The sequence below is a fragment of the Mauremys reevesii genome, linkage group 16 (genome assembly GCF_016161935.1).
Source record: "Mauremys reevesii isolate NIE-2019 linkage group 16, ASM1616193v1, whole genome shotgun sequence".
Classification (NCBI taxonomy): Eukaryota; Metazoa; Chordata; order Testudines; family Geoemydidae; genus Mauremys; species Mauremys reevesii.
Genome location: NC_052638.1, coordinates 41520147 through 41538145, shown reverse-complemented (window position 1 = coordinate 41538145; position 17999 = coordinate 41520147). Strand labels below are relative to the sequence as shown.

Here is a 17999-nt window from a genome sequence, read left to right as displayed (position 1 = left end):
CGACTAAGAAGGGGATATGATAGAGGTCTATACAATCATGAATGCTATGGAGAAAGTGAATAAGGAAGTGTTATTTACTCCTTCACATAAAACAAGAACCAGGGGTCACCCATTAATAGTTTTAAAACAAACAAAAGGAAGCACTTCTTCACACAACACACAGTCAACCTGTGGAACTTGTTGCCAGGAGATGTTGCCCAGGCCAAAAGAATAACTGGGTTCAAAAAAGAATTAAATAAAGTTCATGGAGGACAGGTCCATCAATGGCTACTAGCCAAGATGGTCGGGGATGCAGCCGCACGCATAGATGTCCCTAAGCCTTTGACTGCCAGGTGCTGGGACTGGACAATGGTGGATGGATCACTCCATAAACTGCCCGGTTCTGTTCACTCCCTCTGAAGCCTCTGGCACTGGCCACTATCAGAAGACAGGATACTGAGCTAGATGGAGCACTGGTCCATCCCAGTATGACCATTCTTATGTTCTTATGACAGGATCAGATTTGCGGTTCAGCTAGCCCAGTATCCTGTCTAGGACAGTCACTGGTACCAGCTGCTTCAAAGGAAGGTGCAAGACACCACACAGAAGGCAGATATGGGATAATCTGCCCCCCAAGGAAGGTCTCATCTTGCTCCCTGAAGCACAAGGTTTTATGTCCCTTCCAGACAGTTGTCTTTGCCCCAGAAAAATGGAAGCTACAGGATGGGGCCTATACGCAAAATTAAGGCAGGACATTCCAATCAGAACACACACCTTTAGTTGCTCCAGTGGCCTGGCTTGCTCCCCCTTTCCTTTGATCGGGCAGAATCCAAGCTGGCACAGACCTGCGATGAGGTCCCCAAGGTGGCGGGTAAGGATGAGGCTGCCCAAAGATGGGTGCTGTGCAATCTGCAGCAGTGCAGTACAGCTGGCATAGAGCCGATGCAGAGCACTGGGGGCAGCATGGGGAGATACCACATCCTGAACAACAGCACTGAACTCTGTCCTGTGCTTCAGCGGGATTCCAACCCCAGGCAAGAGATATGGACAAAGGCCCAAGGTAATCACAAACTGCAATGCAGACTGAACAGTCTTCTGCTGGGAGATACTGAGCGTGTCAGGGCTGAGAGCAGGAGCAGCTTCGGCGGTCCTAGGGTTTGGTTTGGCTGGATGATAAGCAGCAGCTAGGAGGATCATGCACTTTTTCAGACTCAGCAGTAATAGCAGGACTTGACAAGTAAAACTCCAGGTCACATCTGTAGAGCTTTCTAGCCAAGCAGCCTGCTCTCTGACTTCAGCTCTCAAGCTCCGCAGTTCATTCCACTGGGGATCCTGACCAAGCTTTTCCTCTAAAGCAGCCAAGTTGGAGTTTAAGGTTTCGAGCAGAGCTGCATGTTTTGCCGTCTGGAGAGAACCTGAATCTGTTCCTAAAAGGGAAAACAAATAGGTCAAGCACAGTACAAGGATTGCGAGAGCGGAGCACCTGCCCTCCACTAAGCCATATAATGTCCCTCCCTTAGCTGCTATGATTAGTGTTCTGCTGAGAAGTTCTGGTCACTCCTTGGATCATTAACCTCAGTGAGCCTGGGTGTGAACATACCTATTAACATAAATGTCTGCATAAATTAATCACAAGGCAAAAGGGGGCTGTGAACCTGCCCAAGAGTTCTTGGGCTAAGAGTCAGAGGGGTTTTGCTGAGTACTGTTTTGTGTTTGTGAGGCATGGGGAAGGCAGAACACAGAAAAACTGACTGCTTGTCTACATCACGCAGCCTTGTCGCTAAAAGTCAGCGTGTGTAAACGCTCATTGTTGGTATTCTGTCAGCACTTTTGCCAGCAAAATACTTCCAGCTCCGCAAGCGGGGTTAGCTTTGTCGGCAGATCACACTGCCTCTTACATCAGCAAAGCTTCTGTCTTTCGGGGGGGGGGGTGTTTTAAGTACCTGTGAAAGACAAAAGTTTTGTGACAACTTTGCAGTGTAGACATACTCTGAGAAGAGAGAAACTGGGAGTGACAAAGCAGACAGACAGATAGAAGGAGCAGTTGAAAGCAGGGTGTCTGGGCCTGTAGGAAACCTGGGAGACGTTTTAAGGTCAGGGGTGCAGACATGATAATGAACATTTATGTCATAGTAGCCAGGATTGGGCCCCGTTGCACAGGGCCAGATAAAGAGACAATCCCTGTCTCAGAGGGATTATGGGGGCACCACATTGTTGCTTATCTGGGTTAGCAAGAAACTACCAACATGGAACTCACCAAGCAAGAGCTTGGTACCTGTGCACTGCACGTAAAGAGTTTGGTAAAAAGACTTGGTACCTCTTCCATGACGCAGGAAGATACAGAAGGAGAAAGAGACTCTCTTGCCCTCTGATAATTGGTGAGAAACTGCCCTCCCCAATCCATTGGGTGAAAATAAATATCAGGAGTTGTTGCCTTTTCCCCACTTGGGTATGCCTACACAGCCTTCCTGAGCCAGTCTCCCAACCCAGGGCAAGTGCTAGTGCTCTAAAAATAGCTGTATAGACAGTGCTTTAAAGTGGTGGCTCAGGCTGGAACTTGGGCTCTGAAGCCCACCCTGCACGCTTCAGAGCCTGAGCCCCAACGTCAAAGCACTACTTACACAGCTATTTGTAATGTACTAGTGTGAGCCCCCCAGCCTGAGTCTATCAATCCATGCTGGGAGGCTTGTGCCAAAATGCTGCATAGTCATACCCTTGCTGGTCAACATCCATCCTCACCAGACAAAGAGGCAGCCTTTCAAACTGCACTTTGGGATGGGAGAAAAACTGGAGGCTGCAAGTTACGCGAAAGCCTAAGAAAAGTTTGCATCGAACAGAAATGTGGATTGAAGTAATTCCATATCACCCACTGGAAGAGCAGCAACTACTAGAATTGGGTAGAGAAAAACATTCTCGTATTCTCTCCGACTCAGGTTACCTCCTTGGCACAATGCTGATCGGTGCCTTACTAGCCTGGGGAATTCAGAAGCAGAGTGGAGTCCTTGAGGCTGCTCCCATACGGGTCATTCACCAGCACAATCTCTTAGACAACTGCTCTACCAGTTATTAACTTTTAATTAAAAACAAACAGAACTGTCAACAGTACAGGTTCTTTATTATCCCAGCGTCTTCCTCCAGCATTAAAAGAGGCGATAACAACACTAAAAGTACAGGAACCCAGCAGAACTGAGACAGAGTGAGTTATGAGGGACTGTAGGAATACACACTGTTCTGAAAAAGTGTTTATCTGTGATTTATCAATTTGTCCCATTCAGTCCACCTTTCCTCAAACAGCTGTTGGAATGACATTCTGTATCGGATTAACATTTCTGTATTTGTATTGTAGTCAGCCACATCCCTGTGGCTGGTATTTGTTCCTGCAGCCATAGCGATGAAGTAGATTTATTTCCTTTTCCCCAACTTAACCTTAATATAGTCAATATTGTCCTACAGTTAAATAAGAAAAAGTGCATATGGTTTTAATTTAAAAATCATGTGCACCAACCTAGATATCTGCAATAGCCTTATAGCTTTCTGTTGGGGGATGAATCTAGTTCTTATGAGGGCACAGCTCTATCCAAACAGTGCTAGCCTCAGAGCTCTGAGAACACAACAGGCTGGCCAGACCTGTGCAGAACTCCCCTCTTGGCATTTTGTCTTTCCCCCTACCCCACATCTCACCACCCTGAAGTGCAGAAGCCTGTTCCTCTGGATAGCTTCCCTGGATCTCTCCACCTCAGGCATTCAGCCACCCCTTCATTTCAGATCTCAGTGGAGAACTCTTCTTTCCTACACCTCCCTCACTTGCTCCTCTCTCTGCTACAATATGTCTCTGATTTCTTTCATTCCCTAAAGCGCCCCACAGCCCAGCGTGTGACAGCTCCATTAACAAAGCACACTGCATCCGAAGAAGTGAGCTGCAGCTCACGAAAGCTCATGCTAAAATAAATTTGTTAGTCTTTAAGGTGCCACAAGTCCTCCTGTTCTTTTTGCTCGGAAAGCCAGGTTTGGCGGGTCAGGCCCAGAGGTGCACGCAGCAGAGGAGTGTGATTTCTTTGGGGTAAAGCACCCTGCCCACATCCAGCCCCACAGACAAGCAGCTAGGCCGCGCTGCAGGGCTTTGTCCCAAACCCCACAGGGCAGGTGCAGCCAGCCACCTGCCCCCCCAAACAAGCCTGGGGGGTGCAGGGGACAGGACAGGAGGCCTGGGGAGCAGATATGAAAGGGGCCAGAAGAGCCTTCGTGAGAAGGGGGTGCAAGAAAAGGGGGGGCCTCCCCCACGGTGGCGAACGAGGACCAGGCAGGGGGGGTCCCACTGTGAGGGAGGGGCGGGGGGGCCCGCTCAGGGCAATGGGGGGCGGGGGTCTCCTGCGGGGGGGACCCCAATATGCGAGCCCCACAGTCCCCACCCGCTGAAGGGAGCGGCCCCTCTCACCGGCACCTCCTTCGGGCCTCCCCAGCAGCAGCGCCAGCGCCTCCACTACCCGCTCCAGCTTCAAACTCTCGGCCATAGCGCTCCGTGCCCACTGCGGCTGCGCACAATAGCGCACCGAGACGCCATCTTGGGAGGGTCTGACCAGCGCAGCCCCGTAGGGGGAGGGGAGGACTGGCCCTACCGCCATCTTGGGAGGGTCAGACTAAGGCAGCCCCACGGGGCTGTATTCCCACCATCTTGGGAGGGTCAGACCATTTCAGAGTTACTGGGGGCAGGACTGGCCTACCGCCATCTTGGGAGGGTCAGACCAGCGCAGCCCCTTAGGGGGAGGGGAGGACTGGCCCTACCGCCATCTTGGGAGGGTTTGACCAGCGCAGCCCCGTAGGGGGAGGGGAGGACTGGCCTACCGCCATCTTGGGAGGGTCTGACCATGCGCAGTTAGTTAGCTTATAGTGTAACAGAGGGGGAGCCGCATTAGTCTGGATCTGTAAAAGCAGCAAAGAGTCCTGTGGCACCTTATAGACTAACAGACGTATTGGAGCATGAGCTTTTGTGGGTGAAGACCCACTTCGTCAGATGCACGTGGCTTGTAGCGTGGTTCAGGGCTTGGCTCTTCCCGCCCGGCTGGAGCACCCACTGGGAAAAGGCAGCCAAGCTCCCCGCCCCGCCCCACCTCCGCCTCCTCCCCTGAGCCCGCCACCTCGTCCCTCCTACCTCCCAGCGCTTGCCCCCACAAAACAGCTGTTTGGTGGCATAAGGAGCCCTGGGAGGGAGGGGGAGGAGCTGGAACCCTGCACTCGGGAGGAGGCGGGGCCAGGATTTGGGGAAGGGGTTGGAATAGGGGCAGGGCCAGGGGGTTGAGCACCCACCGGCACCAGCGGAAGTTGGCACCTATGCTGTGAGCTCCATTCAGGGGGTCCGTGGATAGTTCCCTCTGAGCTGCGCGCCTTGGTGGCCAGGCCACACACAACACAATGAAGGGCGCAGGCGTGGCTCCACTAATTAGGTGCCTGGACCCTGGAGAACACACACTTGTGAGGTGAGGTGATGACCTTGGGGGGAATAAGAGGTACGTGGGAGGGGGCAGTGGGGTGAGAAGAGGGACTGGGAGGAATTTATAATAATAATTGGAGATATACCAATCTCCTAGAACTGGAAGGTCATCGAGTCCAGCCCCCTGCCTTCACTAGCAGGACCAATTTTTGCCCCAGATCCTTAAGTGGCCCCCTCAAGGATTGAACTCACAACCCTGGATTTAGCAGGCCAATGCTCAAACCACTGAGCTATTCCTCCCCCCAATGAGATGAGCAGGGCTGCGGCAGCCAGAGAAAGAGGTGACTTTCCTCAGCTCCAGGGCTGCCACTGGCAGGGAGACCCCCCCCCTCCTTCCCAGCCCCAGCTCGGGGGCTGCCGCAGTGTGGGAGTAGGGTGACCAGACAGCAAACGTGAAAAATCGGGACACGTGGGGTGGGGTGTTGGGGGGGTGGAGAGGGGGTTAATAGAAGCCAGAGAAGCCTATATAAGAAAAAGACCCAAAAACTGGGACTGTCCCTATAAAAATCAGGACATTTGGTCACCCTATGGGGGAGAGAGACCTCCCTCCTTCCCAGCCCCATCTCAGTGGCTGCCGCAGTGGGGGATCCTTCCCAGCCCTAGCTTGGGGGCTGCTGCAGCAGGGGAGAGAGAGCACATCCATCGCACTAGGAAGGTAAGACTACTGATATTAAAATATGAATTGTGTGCTTTTATTTGTAGAACCAAAAAAATTGAATTATTATTTTTAATATAGCGCTTTTATCCAAAGCGCTTTACAATCGTTAGCTCACAGTACAAACAATATTTGGAAAGATCATTAATGGTCTGCCGAGACCCTCAGCAATTTTCAAGTGGTCGGTGGAAAAAAAGTTTGAGAAGCACTGAACTAGAGGATATGCTCAATGAGCTAAGGGCAGCAAAACCCGTGCAGAGATTTTTAGCCTTAACATTCAAAGAGAAAAGTATTTTTTAAAAACAAATTTATTAAAATGTTATAAAAACGTCAGATTAACACAAAGCTATTGCTGTTCTCTGAGCTTCCTTTGGATCCCACCATTCCCGTCACAGAAAGGTACAAGTACCAAGGCAGGCATAAAGCCATTTGGGTTTTTTTAAAGCTCCATTGCACAGTAATTACACTGCATACATTAGAGATTAGACAACGCACCGAAGGAAGTAGTCACAATGGAAAAATATAAATCAGCCTATAGCTATTAAATCAAATAAGACATCCTGCTAAATACTATGTGAAAAGAACATGGCATGGTATTGGCTGGTAATTTTATAGATCCTCTCCCCCCTATTCAGAAATATGAATGAACTTTATACAAAAATACAGCCTCAAACTGGCTGACAGTCAGGCTTTAGACGTTGCATTTATTTATACAGAGCCCCAAGTGTACTAGGCACTAACGTCCTGTGACACTTCCTCAGAGTCACACCTCCAGTCGGCAGAGGACAGACTTAAGAGTTGGTTTATAAGCCAGTTTTTTGGGAGGGGTAAGGAGTGCATGACAAAGTATAGGGGGCGGGGAAGACTGAACTCTATTTAGAGAAATGGAAAGTCACTACTGCAGCGCACAGACACAAATTATCACTACTTTCGGAGCACATGAACGCACGGACAGGGACGAGCTGGATTCATTAAAACCAGCATACAAAGGTATTTGGGCACTTGCCAGCAGAGCTCCCGAAGTGAGTCCTGGGGTTCCTTTCCAGGAAAGGGTGTGAATCTGCTGTCCGTTCCCTGAGGATTTCCTGGGGGCTCGCCCCCATATCTCCCATGACTGATTGCTTAGTAAGAGGGCTACCCTCATCTTTGGTCTTTGGGTTGGCACAGTGCTAAACGTATCAAAGTGCAGCTCTTGTTTAAGGGTAACAATAATAATAAAAAATAAGTGGCATCTGAAAATTCAATAAAAAATATCTCTGGCAAAGTCCCCTGCAATTTGGCTGTGTTCCAGACTGGCCCAGCGGTAGCGGGTCACCACAATTACTGAGAAAGGCTACTTCACGCTTGCTCTTCAGAATCTACTTTGTAGAACACACCCACTCCGTGGGCACACGCAGCACCGAGCCACACAATGGGAGGCGTGAAAACGTGAACAAATCCCACACGCTGGTGGAGGGGAGTTTCCCACTAGGCTTCCTGTATTCAGAATGAGGTATTCTGAGAGCACCGGGGAAACGGGTACCTTTTAATAACACCGCTGGAAGATAGGAGCCCCCAGAAGTTAGCAGGCCCCTGTCCTGGGAGGCTTGCAGCAAGAAATGCAGGGCAGGTGAAGACATTGCTGCACAGCACCAGACTGGCGTGAGTGCATTCTCCGGGCACCCCTTGCCCAGTGTGCCGCAAAGCAGCAAGACTAGGCCATTTTGCAGGTGCATGTGAGTGCTCACCCACGTGGGCACAGGGAAGTGGAAGGGCCTGGCTGTCTGGGGGAAGTAACAGCAGCCAGGATCTCCCCAGCCGCACGAGAGGAAACAGAACTGGGCTGTGGCCTCTGCTTCTAGAGAGCAGCCCAGGTCTGCCCTCTCCTAGAAACCGTCAGTCTGTGGAGGCTGTCGATCCCAGTGTGCGTTGCTCCGCCTTGAGCACAATGGGACCTGCAGCCCCTACAGCGAAGCTGTCAAAGTGCAGTGTGTTCTGGGGAGAAGCCTCGCACTCCGGGCAGGCTGCCACCAAGGCCCTTGGTTGACCGAAATCTGAAACAGAATCCCCCCCACCCCCATTAACCTGGAAAGCACTGGCTATCCATGGCTGAACGACCGGGGCTGAAGAAACTGAGCCAGGACTGCGAGGACGACAGATTTATGTAGTGCTATTGTCTGCTAAGGAAAGGGAATTTCAGCCATCCAGCCCACTCGGGAAGAGCAGCGACCTTGCTGGTCTGTGTTGAACGGGCCACAGCGACATTTCTCACACATGTCGCCCGGCTGCAGCCCGAACACACAGGCGGCACCTACTCCTCATCCTCGCCCCCGCCGTACATGTCCGCCAGCTTCCTGAAGCGGCCGCCCCAGTCGTTCAGGTAGTCGTAGTCCTGGTCCTGGTCGGAGGCGGAGGAGTTGAGGGAGCTGAGCGAGGCTGCCTCGGAGCCGCTGCCCTCGTAGTCAAACACCAGCAGGGAGTCGTACGGCGGGGCGGTGGGGTCAGTGTCGGCCGCCTTCAGGTTCTGGGGGGTGGGGAGGAGCATTAAATCGTGAGCTAGAGCAACAGCTTCGCCCTGCCTAGAGGTGCCACTCAGGGGATGCCCTCAGGAGAATCTCAGACAGACTTTAAATGGAGGGGCAGTACAGTTCTGCTGTCCCAGAATCGGCCCTTCCTGCACCGCAGTTAGCAGCCCCTGCACCGGCACCCTGCACCCACGGGAGCTGGCATCTCGTGCTAGAGACTCGGCTTCTCTTTGGAAGAAACAAACCTCTAGCTCGCGTGACCACAAAGGAACCCTTCACAACAGCAGCTGACTGTGAAGAGGTGCAGGGGGATCCACCCAGAGCCCTCTCTGCACTGGGGTATTCACAGCAGTGCACACCCCAGTGTAGATGCGCTGCACACGGGTGCGGCTTATCCCCGTTTACAACAGGGCTAAGGGCCACACTGCGGCAGGTGCCAGGTCACGCTGGGGCAGCACATGTAAACTGGAGGGTAGCTTTGCTGCAGCTCCACTGCTACCCATCTCTTCGGGACAGATGGGCAGGCGTCTGCAAGCAGCCTGAAACCATAGCCAAGAGAGCAGTGCTCTGCCCCATTCCCGGGGCGACAGGACGGTGATTTACAGATCGCCATGTAACCGTTTCACAGCTGATAGAAGCAGATGAGGAACGAGAGGGCAACACTACCATGATGATCTGGGCAGTGTTCTGGGAATGGCACCTGAGTCCCCCCACGGGGTGTGTGCGGGGGCAATCCAGCAAGGCAGTCGAGCTCCCCCAAGGACGCTCAGCAGGAGTTTCATCCCCCCCTCCCTTTGTCCCTGTGGGCTTGGCCCTCCAGGCCCCGTCCTGACCAGCAGGGGCAGCTCTAGGATTTCCGCCACCCCAAGCAGGGCGGCACGCCACGGGGGGCGCTCTGCCAGTCGCCGGTCCCGCGGCTCCGGTGGACCTCCCGCAGGCGTGCCTGCGGATGCTCCACCGGAGCCGCGGGACCAGCAGCCCCTCTGCAGGCATGCCTGCGGGAGGTCTGCCGGAGCCGCCTGCCGCCCTCCCGCGGGACGCCGCCCCAAGCACGCGCTTGGCACGCTGGGGTCTGGAGCCGTCCCTGCTGACCAGGTGTTTAGATGTCTCTGGCGCACCCTGGTACTGCACACAGCTGCGAGGGGTTCCCAGAGCTGTCACCAAGAGAATGAAACTGCTGAGTTCCAAGCATTGTAACGGATGGCAATTGGACTCCTCTCTGCCTTCGCTACTTGCGGGGAGGCGGGGGTGCTGTGCATCACGCTCTGAAGGGGGCTAGGCCTGAGCTGCAGGAAAGAGTTCCCTAGCCAGGGCCTGACACTGAGAATGCCCTGGCCCCAGTGAGTTTCACGCTCTGGATCTCTGGCTTTAGTGTCTCCACTGGGCACAGAGACGGAGCCTTAGGAATTATGGTGCAGGGTCTCAGGAAGGGTTTTTGCACAGCCCAGCCTGCAGCAATGGATTCTGCTGCACAGCCCGAGCCAACAGGAAGCCTTGCTAAGAGAGAGCTCTGGGTATCCGACTCCTCTGCCTGCCCCACTCACCTCATCGATGAAGTTGCCGATCTCGTCAGGGTTGGTGGGGCGTGGCCGGTACTGCGGGGCTGGCATGAGAGTCGGGACGACGTCGTTGCGGGTGACCTCAGGCCGCGCATCCAGGCCGCGGTGCAGCTGGCTCAGGTCGTAGTCCTGCGGAGGAGGAGGAAGAGGTGGGATGTCAGGAAACAAGCAGGAGAAAGCCAGGCTGTTCTGCGAGACGCTGGCAAAGCAAGGTTGTAAAGGGGGGGCCTCAGGCAGGGCCCAACAGCAGGAACTTCCCCCACCACTACACAGTCACCCCACAGCAGCGGCTCCCTCGGGATGTGTCCCGCTTTCAGCCCTGCACAGGGGCAGGACAGAGATCTGCTCTGTACCGAGGCCTGCAGGGAAGCGGTAGCTGAAGGACAACACTGGCCCGTGGCGGGGAAGGCCAGGGGGTAGGCGCGCTGAAGGCAGGGTGGGTTTTCATGTCTCCTCCTTTTCTATAAGTGGCTCATGTCAGTGTTGGAAGCACAAGCAAATCCAACGTTGCCGGCCACGAGAAGCCGAGGGCAGCGTGTCAGGGCCACGCTGGGAGATGCTCCGCAGGCCCCGCCCCCCTGTGCATCGGCCGCACGCACTCAACCCGCCGAGCGAGTCACACTCGGGCTGTCCGAACGGCCTGGCCCATGGCGGAGGGGCTGACCTGGGGGGTGTCCGAGATCTGAGGGGGCAGCTGGCGACCAAGGCCCTGGGTGATGGCGGCGTCTGCATGTGTGAAGCGATTTGGGATACCGGCAGAGCCACTCATCACAGCGAGCGGCTGGATCGAGAAGATCCTGGTTTCAGAGCGTGGCAGTGCCACTGACTCTCTCTGACACCTTGGCCAGGCCACGTGAGCCTGGCTGTGAGACTGGGAAAGGCACCAAGAGAGCCCACCCTGCCTGCATCCAGAGCAGGTCCCTGCGATGCCCCAGCCGCACGCAGGGGAGAGCGGGGCCTTCCTAAAGCAACGGCTTCAGTGCTCCACCCACCTGGTCTTCCTCCCCACCGCCCTCCTCGTCGTAGTGATAGACGTTGTCCCGGGTGTCGTCCTCGGGGAGCAGCAAGGGCTCCTTCACCACCTTCCTCCGCCGCACGAAGAGCAGCAGCAGCAGCAGCAGGACTAGAAAGAGGGAGTGAAAGCACGGCCTTTATCTGGCTGCAGCGCCAGGAGGGGCCAGCAGCCTGCACTGCCAGGCCAGGCGCTAGAGCAGCGGGAGCAGTCCCCAGCCGCACTGCCCCAGCCAGGGAGCTCTCAGACAATGGCGCACGCTGTGCTGGAGCCGTTTCAGCAGCAGGTGCAGTGGCCGTGAGTCTGAGGTTAAGCCCTTTTGTGACAGTAACTCGCTTGGCAGGCCCGTGAGGCTCTTTGCTTCTCCCCGAGGTGAGGGGGCTCCGCCCGCGGTACTCACTCAGCAAGGCAAGGATTCCACCCAGAATCCCCAGGATGGCCGGGATCCCCAGGCCGCCGGCGATGGCTGCTCTCTTCTCGCAGTTCCTGGCTTCCCCGTCACAGTCGCACACACTGGCTTTGACAGTTGTCACCTGGGCTTTACCCTGGTTGTCCACCAGCTGCAGGATGATGCTGTATTCTCCTGGCTCCAGGTATTTGGTAAGCTTTAAGGTCAGGCTGTCTCCTGGGGGAGAGCAGGATTCAGGGCTCGAGTCAGAATCACGCTCCAGGGACAGTGCTGGGATCCCGGAGGCAGGCAGTCTCAGCACCGAGCACGCCGGACCCCAGCGTGGTGAGAGTCCAAAGCCGCCAGCCCCTCCAGCTCTATGGCCAGACACACTGCAGAGCAGCCTCCCCGCTGGGGGGGCCTGGCTGTCTGCAAAGCCCAGCTCCTGCAGGGAGGTTTACGGAGCTTGGGGTTCGTAGGGGTGGGGGGGAAGCTAGCAACCCTTACAGCTGGCAGTGTGACTGGCGTTGGGGGCATTAGGGGGTGGAGCTGCCACTGGCTACAACCAGCAGGCCCAGCGGGAGTGGGGAAGCCTGAGCCCCCTTCAAATGTTTGGGGTCCTTCACAGGGGGGCTCTACCCTCAGGTACCCGCTGTGGGTTCAGGAGACCAGTAGGGTTGGCTGGCACCTGAAGAGCAGCCCAGCAGACACATGCCTGCTCCAGAGCGCTCACTCTCCTTCTGAGGAGCGGCGGCTGGGCAGGTTAGTGAGAACGCACCAGGCCCCAGAGGGGACTGGGGTCCCTGCCCCTTGCTCTGCTGGGGGCGGGGGGAGCACAAGCAGTAACTGGAAAGGCCTTATGGCTCCACTGGCCTTTTTGCAAGTCAAACAAAGCAACAAAGAACCGGCGGATGGGCCCAGTTCTGCCCCACAGCCCCTGGGCCACCAGCCCAAGTGGGAACGCCAGCGCGGGGTAGCTCCCCCCGCAGCAGGACAAGCCGAGAGGGGTGCACAGCGGCCCAGCCCCTTACCCTGGGCGTTCATAGTTGCTGTCCAGTTGGAGCCGGAGCCGTGCAGCAGGTCCACCTTGAAGGGGCCGGTGTTCGGGGGAAGGTCCAGGTCCACAATATTTAACAACTGGACCATTGGGTTCTGATTGCAGATGTAAAATTCCCGCGGATCTGGCACTGGCCCGTTGTCATTCACATCCTCGAGGGTCAGCAGCAAGGTCCCCGTGCCCGTGGCCGATGGCGTCCCTAAGGGAGAGCGACACCACGGCTCAGTGCAGGGGACCCCAGAATCCCACACGCGCCTCTGCTGCCGCCCAGCCTCCTCCCACACCTGGGTATGAGCACTGCATGGGCAGACGGAGGAGAGCCTTGTGATCAGATGGGCCGGGGCAGGGACGAGCTGGGCTGATGGCCTTAAACCAGGGGTGGGCAAACTTTTTGGCCGGAGGGCCACATCTGGGTATGGAAATTGTATGGTAGGCCATGAATGCTCACGAAATGGGGGCTGAAGTGCGGGGGCGGGGTGAGGGCTCTGGCTGGGGGTTTGGGCTCTGAGGTGGGGCTGGAGATGAGGCTTTTGGGGTGCAGGAGGATGCTCCAGGCTGGGACCGAGAGGTTTGGAGGGCAGGAGGGGGATCAGAGCTGGAGCAGGGGGATGGGGCGTGGGAGGAGGTCGGGGTGCAGGCTCCGAGTGGCGCTTAACCTCAAGCAGCTCCCGGAAGCAGCAGCCTGTCCCCCCTTGGCTGTGGCACCTGCAGAGCTGGCGCTTGGGGCAGGGGCAGCATGCGGAGCCCCCTGGCTGCCCCTATGCATAGGAGCTGGAGAAGGGGACATGCCGCTGCTTCTGGAAGCCGCAGAACGGGGCAAGCCCCTGACCCCGCTCCCCAGCCGGAGCTCGAGGGCCGGATTAAAAGGTCTGATGGGCTGGATGCAGCCCCCGAGCTGTAGTTTGCCCTCCCCCTGCCTTAAACGGTGCCATGCTTTCATGAGCGTTCCCACAGCTCTGATTTAGTCCATCTCTGTCTGTAAGCAAAGTGCAGACCACGTGGGGCCATTCCGTGTCCTGGCCACCTCCCAGCTTGGGTAGTTACGTTTTTCCCCAGCAGTGTCCACTGGGCACTATTTTTCCTGTTCCTGTTCCAGAATATTATACAGTGCAGCCAGGGGCTCGTACGCCACTTTCCTCACCGCGGGGGTAGCAGCTATTTGCTCTCTACTCTGGAGCAGTGCAAGACTTGGGGGAGGAAAGCTGCTGCGTAAGCACAAGGCGAGGTTTTCACTCTTCTCTCTAGCCAGGGGCGTCTGTATCCAAACACAGCGTGAAGGCAGCGCTGCGGCCGGAGAGTCACGAGCGATCCCTGCCTTACAACCCATCACACAGGCAGTTTGCTCGGCCAGAGAACAGGGGCCCGAAACAAGAGGAAGCCACGTGTCTTTACCTGAGTCGACAGCCAGGACTATGGCCTTGTAGATGTTGTTGACTACGAAGCTCGACTCCCTGTCCAGAGGGTGTTTTGCGGTGATGATGCCATTTTGGGCGTCAATAGCCAGCCACTCTCCAGGGTCACTCCCCATGCTGTACCTGGAGAGGAGGGCAAGCAGGGATCAGGAGAAAGGTCCAGCATGCGGCGCGGGGGCTGAGCAGGTGGGCAATGCTCTTATGGGAGCGTGAAATGAATTTGCCAGTGAGAGTTTAAGGCTGAAATCTAGCAAACTAGGTTTGCAACTATAAACAACCGTCCCCTTTCATGCTTACGTCCCCTGCAGGAAAGGACTGGTCACCACCCTGCCGAGGGCTCTCAGGTGCTTGCTAGGGTTCACACTCGCGCAGATTGCTGGCAGGAATGCAGCTTGCCTCATTTCAGATCAGAAGGGCTGGTTCCTTGCCCTCCAGCCAGTGAAAGAGGAAGAGAGGTAACAAGAGCACACAGCGTAAAGGGACTGAAGGGAAGAGCTCAGGACAGAGGCGTGGATGGGTAGAGTTGGCCGTGTCTACACTACAAAATTAAGTCGACATTCAGGCAGCGCAGTCATTAAAGCGCTGTGTCACGTCACACTTGCTCCTTCGGTCGGCGGCAGAAGCACTTAAGTGGGGCACTGACACCTGGAGCCCTGCTGCCCTGGGCCTGACAGCTGGGAGCCCTGCTGCCAGGGCAGGGATCCAGCTTTGAGCCCCATGCAGAGCTGACAGCCAGCGACACGGTGTCTACACGGAAGCTCCATCGACGAACCACTACACCTCTCGCGGAGGTGGAGTTATTAAGTTGGCGTAGTGGGTGACTTACATCGGTGGGAGCTACATTTTAGTGTAGACACTCACACAACTAGATGTAAGCTGCCTTGCGTCAACCTAACTCGTAGCGCAGACCAGGCCTTTGTGTCACCAGGCAGCAGCTTGATTGGCCTGGAGCTGCCGACGGCCTGGCTGCGCTGCACACGTAGCTACGCCCCTGATCTGCTTTGTTAGCTGAGCAAACAGCCAGCTCGGTATATTTCCAGTTACCCAGTTTTCAAGCATGAAGGTAGAGAGTGCAAAGTTAGGTCTGAGTTTTAGCAGGGCAATCGTACCACTGATCTGCCCAGAGAATTTGCCTTTATTCCCTTTCAAGAGAGCAGATGACTGAGATTTGAGATGATTTCCGATGCAGGAAGGAGGAGTTTGCCAACAATCAGAACCTCCTTAGTGCCTGGCTTTCCCCGGGGCCCATGGGACACAGAAAGGCCATGCACAGGCCACACTGTGTTTGCCGTGCAGCATTTCTGGACTGATGTGGGGTGGCCTGAGCAGCTGATGCACAAATCAAGTGGCTGCTGTGAGCTCAGTCCCTGGGGGCTGTCAAGGCTTATCTGCAGCATTCCTGCCCTTACGTGATTTTCTGCATCTGGCTCTTATCTGGGTCCCGGGCCGTGTAGGAGGTGACTTGCTGTCCCACAGGCAAGTCCTCTGAGACCGCTGCGCTTTTGATAGGCGGATCAAAGACTGGGGCTTCGTTCACATCCTCAACGTTCACAGTGACGGTGGCTGTGGAAGTCGGGAGAGGCACTGAGAAATCAACGTCGTTTGTTGCAGCAACGTGGAGGATGAACTGCTTTTGCACCTCAAAATCCAGGCCCTGGAAAGGATGCAAAGGAAGGAGTCAGCTTTCCAGGAGAGACAATATAAACCCTGCTAACGCCAGGGAGAATTCCCGGCGAGGAGCAGCGCTCTGAACGGCTGGGAGGCTATTCATCCTGCCCTTGGAGAAAGGGGACACACTACCCTGGTGGCAGAGGAACTCCGCCCATCAGCAGGCTCGCTTCAGGAAGGTCCCTTGAGAGCGCTATGCCCTTCCCCGGGTGCCTTCCGTCCAAGACCCCCCGAGTGCTCCACACGCACTTGCCCCCGAGCCTCCCGGGAGGGAGAACCCTCCCCACCACACTGACGGGGATAAGGAAGCTCTGAATTCTGTGGCAGGATTGTTCAACTCCCAGTCCCCTGGTCTAATCCCTCGACCGCGCTCCCTCCCTGCTCTTTGGTGCCGTTCCACAGTGCACTGAGCTCTGCCCCTGATGGCAGCCCACAGCCCCTAACCAGATCCGGAGTGGGGAGGGAGACATTTGGGAACCTAAAGCCCTGAGTCCGTCCTGCCAGACAGACACCCCCACCCCACCCCAAGCAGTGCTGGGAAGAGATCCCGAAGATCAAGTCTCGGTAGCGCTGGCCCTGAGGCGGCTGAGGGTAAGCCCCTGGGACCCCAGACAGAGCCGTACCTTCCTGGGGAAGGATTCGCACGCAGCAGGGCTCTGGGGACCCAAACTGGGAGCTCCCCAGGGCACCCTCTGCTGGGGATCGTGCTCCTGCAGAGTGAGAGCAGGGGACTGAGCCGGGCTGGTGTACGTTCCTGGGGTGAACACAGGTGAGCGCAGGAGGGAGAAGCAGTGCAGCCCAGGACCCCGGGAGACGTCCCCACCAGACTGTAGCATTTTCAAAGTCAGTCACATCAAGGTGGGGCACGGGAGTGGAGGTGGCGCTGGGTTGGCATGACTCACCTGGGCAGTTTTCAGGATCCCGTCGTTGTTGGTGGGGTCGGTGGTTATGGTGAAAAAGCCCTCTTCGTTCCCTTTCACGATCTCATACCTCGCCTGCCAGGCCGGAGAGCCCCGCTTGTCCCTGTCCGTCACATGCAGCCTGTCAACCAGCACCCCCACTTCGTTCTCAGGCACCGTGGCTTGGTACTGCAACAGAAGGGACAGGCTGGATGCAGGGCGCCCCTCTGACTGGCTGGTTACTGCACAGCCGCCGGAGCACTTCTCGCAGCCCCAGAATCCCATCGATTTTTAAAACAACAAAGCCTAGATGTCTGGCTTCTGCAGCAGGGCCGGAACCCTCCACACAGGGGCAGAGTTCAACTGCTTCAGCTGCTGGGCTCCAAAGGGAACCCCAGCTGGACATCCTGGGCCAGAATCATGGGCCTTGCTGTCACAAGCGGCACCTATTTCCAGGGAGTGCCATTGCACCCAGAGCTGCTACACTCTCCTCAAGGGGGCCCGTACATTGGGGGCGGGGATGGAAAGTTGCACTGAGTGTTCCAGCGACAGATGTCATCTGTCCCTGCAGTGGCTATTCCATAACTACACGCCCAGGGCCAGGATCCACAGCTAGGGGAAATCAGCAATTTCCACTGGCTTCAACGTGGCTATGCCGAGCTAGGATCTGGCTCTCAGCACTCAGATACGAACACACACAGCATGCAGGTCCCCAGCTCCCCCAATGGCTGGCGGTACTTCGGTGAGGTTGATGTTATGTTTGCCTTTCACTAATGTTCCTAAAGGGAGCAAGTTCAGGCAACTTCCAGTTAGAGGCAAATTTTTTTGGCACAGAAGAAGAATTTGATTCTCTAACCCCATGGACTAATTCTGCCCCTTTGATTCTTCACCAAGTCTGGGGTTAGTAACTGGACAGTTTTGTCAGGCATCTAATTAACTCAGATGTAGCTAATGAAATCCTCTATGTTGGGAGTGGAGCTCCCGACCCGGGTAGTGCAAACAGAGATAGAAGCAGGTGAGAGATTACGTTACCGTGAGTGGATCGAACACTGGAGCATTATCGTTGGTGTCTATGACTTCAATCATTGCTGTAGCTGAGGTAGTAAAGCCTCTGCCTTCTAAGTCGGCAGCCTGGACAATCAGCGTGTAGTTGGGGGTCGTCTGCAAGCCACAAAAGTCACTTTTGGGTTAGCACCCAGAGGAGAGGTCAGGCTGCTGCAATACTGGCTGGGAACGGGCTTTGGCAGGCCCTGCCTCTCTTCCTCTCAGGGGAACTTTTTATGATTAGTTTCATCGCTGTCAGAGCAGCCAGCAGGTGATACAGGAGGCGAGAGCTCCTGCCAGCTATCAAGCAGCACCACTCTTCTGGCTGCGGGTG

General features: G+C 55.8%; 2 protein-coding genes across 3 annotated transcripts in view; both read right to left on the bottom strand.

Annotated features, from left to right (window-relative positions):
- The window catches only part of TANGO6 (transport and golgi organization 6 homolog), an 84281-nt gene extending 79660 nt beyond the window's left edge, over nt 1-4621 (bottom strand). For both annotated transcript variants that reach the window (XM_039502853.1, XM_039502854.1), the window contains exons 1-2: nt 4415-4621; nt 754-1406 (exon numbers count right to left, since the gene is read on the bottom strand). In XM_039502853.1, coding sequence (XP_039358787.1) covers nt 754-1406; nt 4415-4601 — 840 coding nt within the window. In that variant the 5' untranslated portion in view covers nt 4602-4621. The remainder of the gene's footprint in view (nt 1-753; nt 1407-4414) is intronic.
- A 1605-nt stretch (nt 4622-6226) lies between these two features.
- The window catches only part of LOC120384549 (B-cadherin-like), a 40218-nt gene continuing 28445 nt past the window's right edge, over nt 6227-17999 (bottom strand). Inside the window, exons 8-16 of the mRNA XM_039503406.1 lie at nt 17654-17782; nt 16625-16810; nt 15464-15708; nt 14035-14177; nt 12617-12841; nt 11598-11822; nt 11178-11308; nt 10171-10314; nt 6227-8625 (exon numbers count right to left, since the gene is read on the bottom strand). Coding sequence (XP_039359340.1) covers nt 8413-8625; nt 10171-10314; nt 11178-11308; nt 11598-11822; nt 12617-12841; nt 14035-14177; nt 15464-15708; nt 16625-16810; nt 17654-17782 — 1641 coding nt within the window. The 3' untranslated portion in view covers nt 6227-8412. The remainder of the gene's footprint in view (nt 8626-10170; nt 10315-11177; nt 11309-11597; nt 11823-12616; nt 12842-14034; nt 14178-15463; nt 15709-16624; nt 16811-17653; nt 17783-17999) is intronic.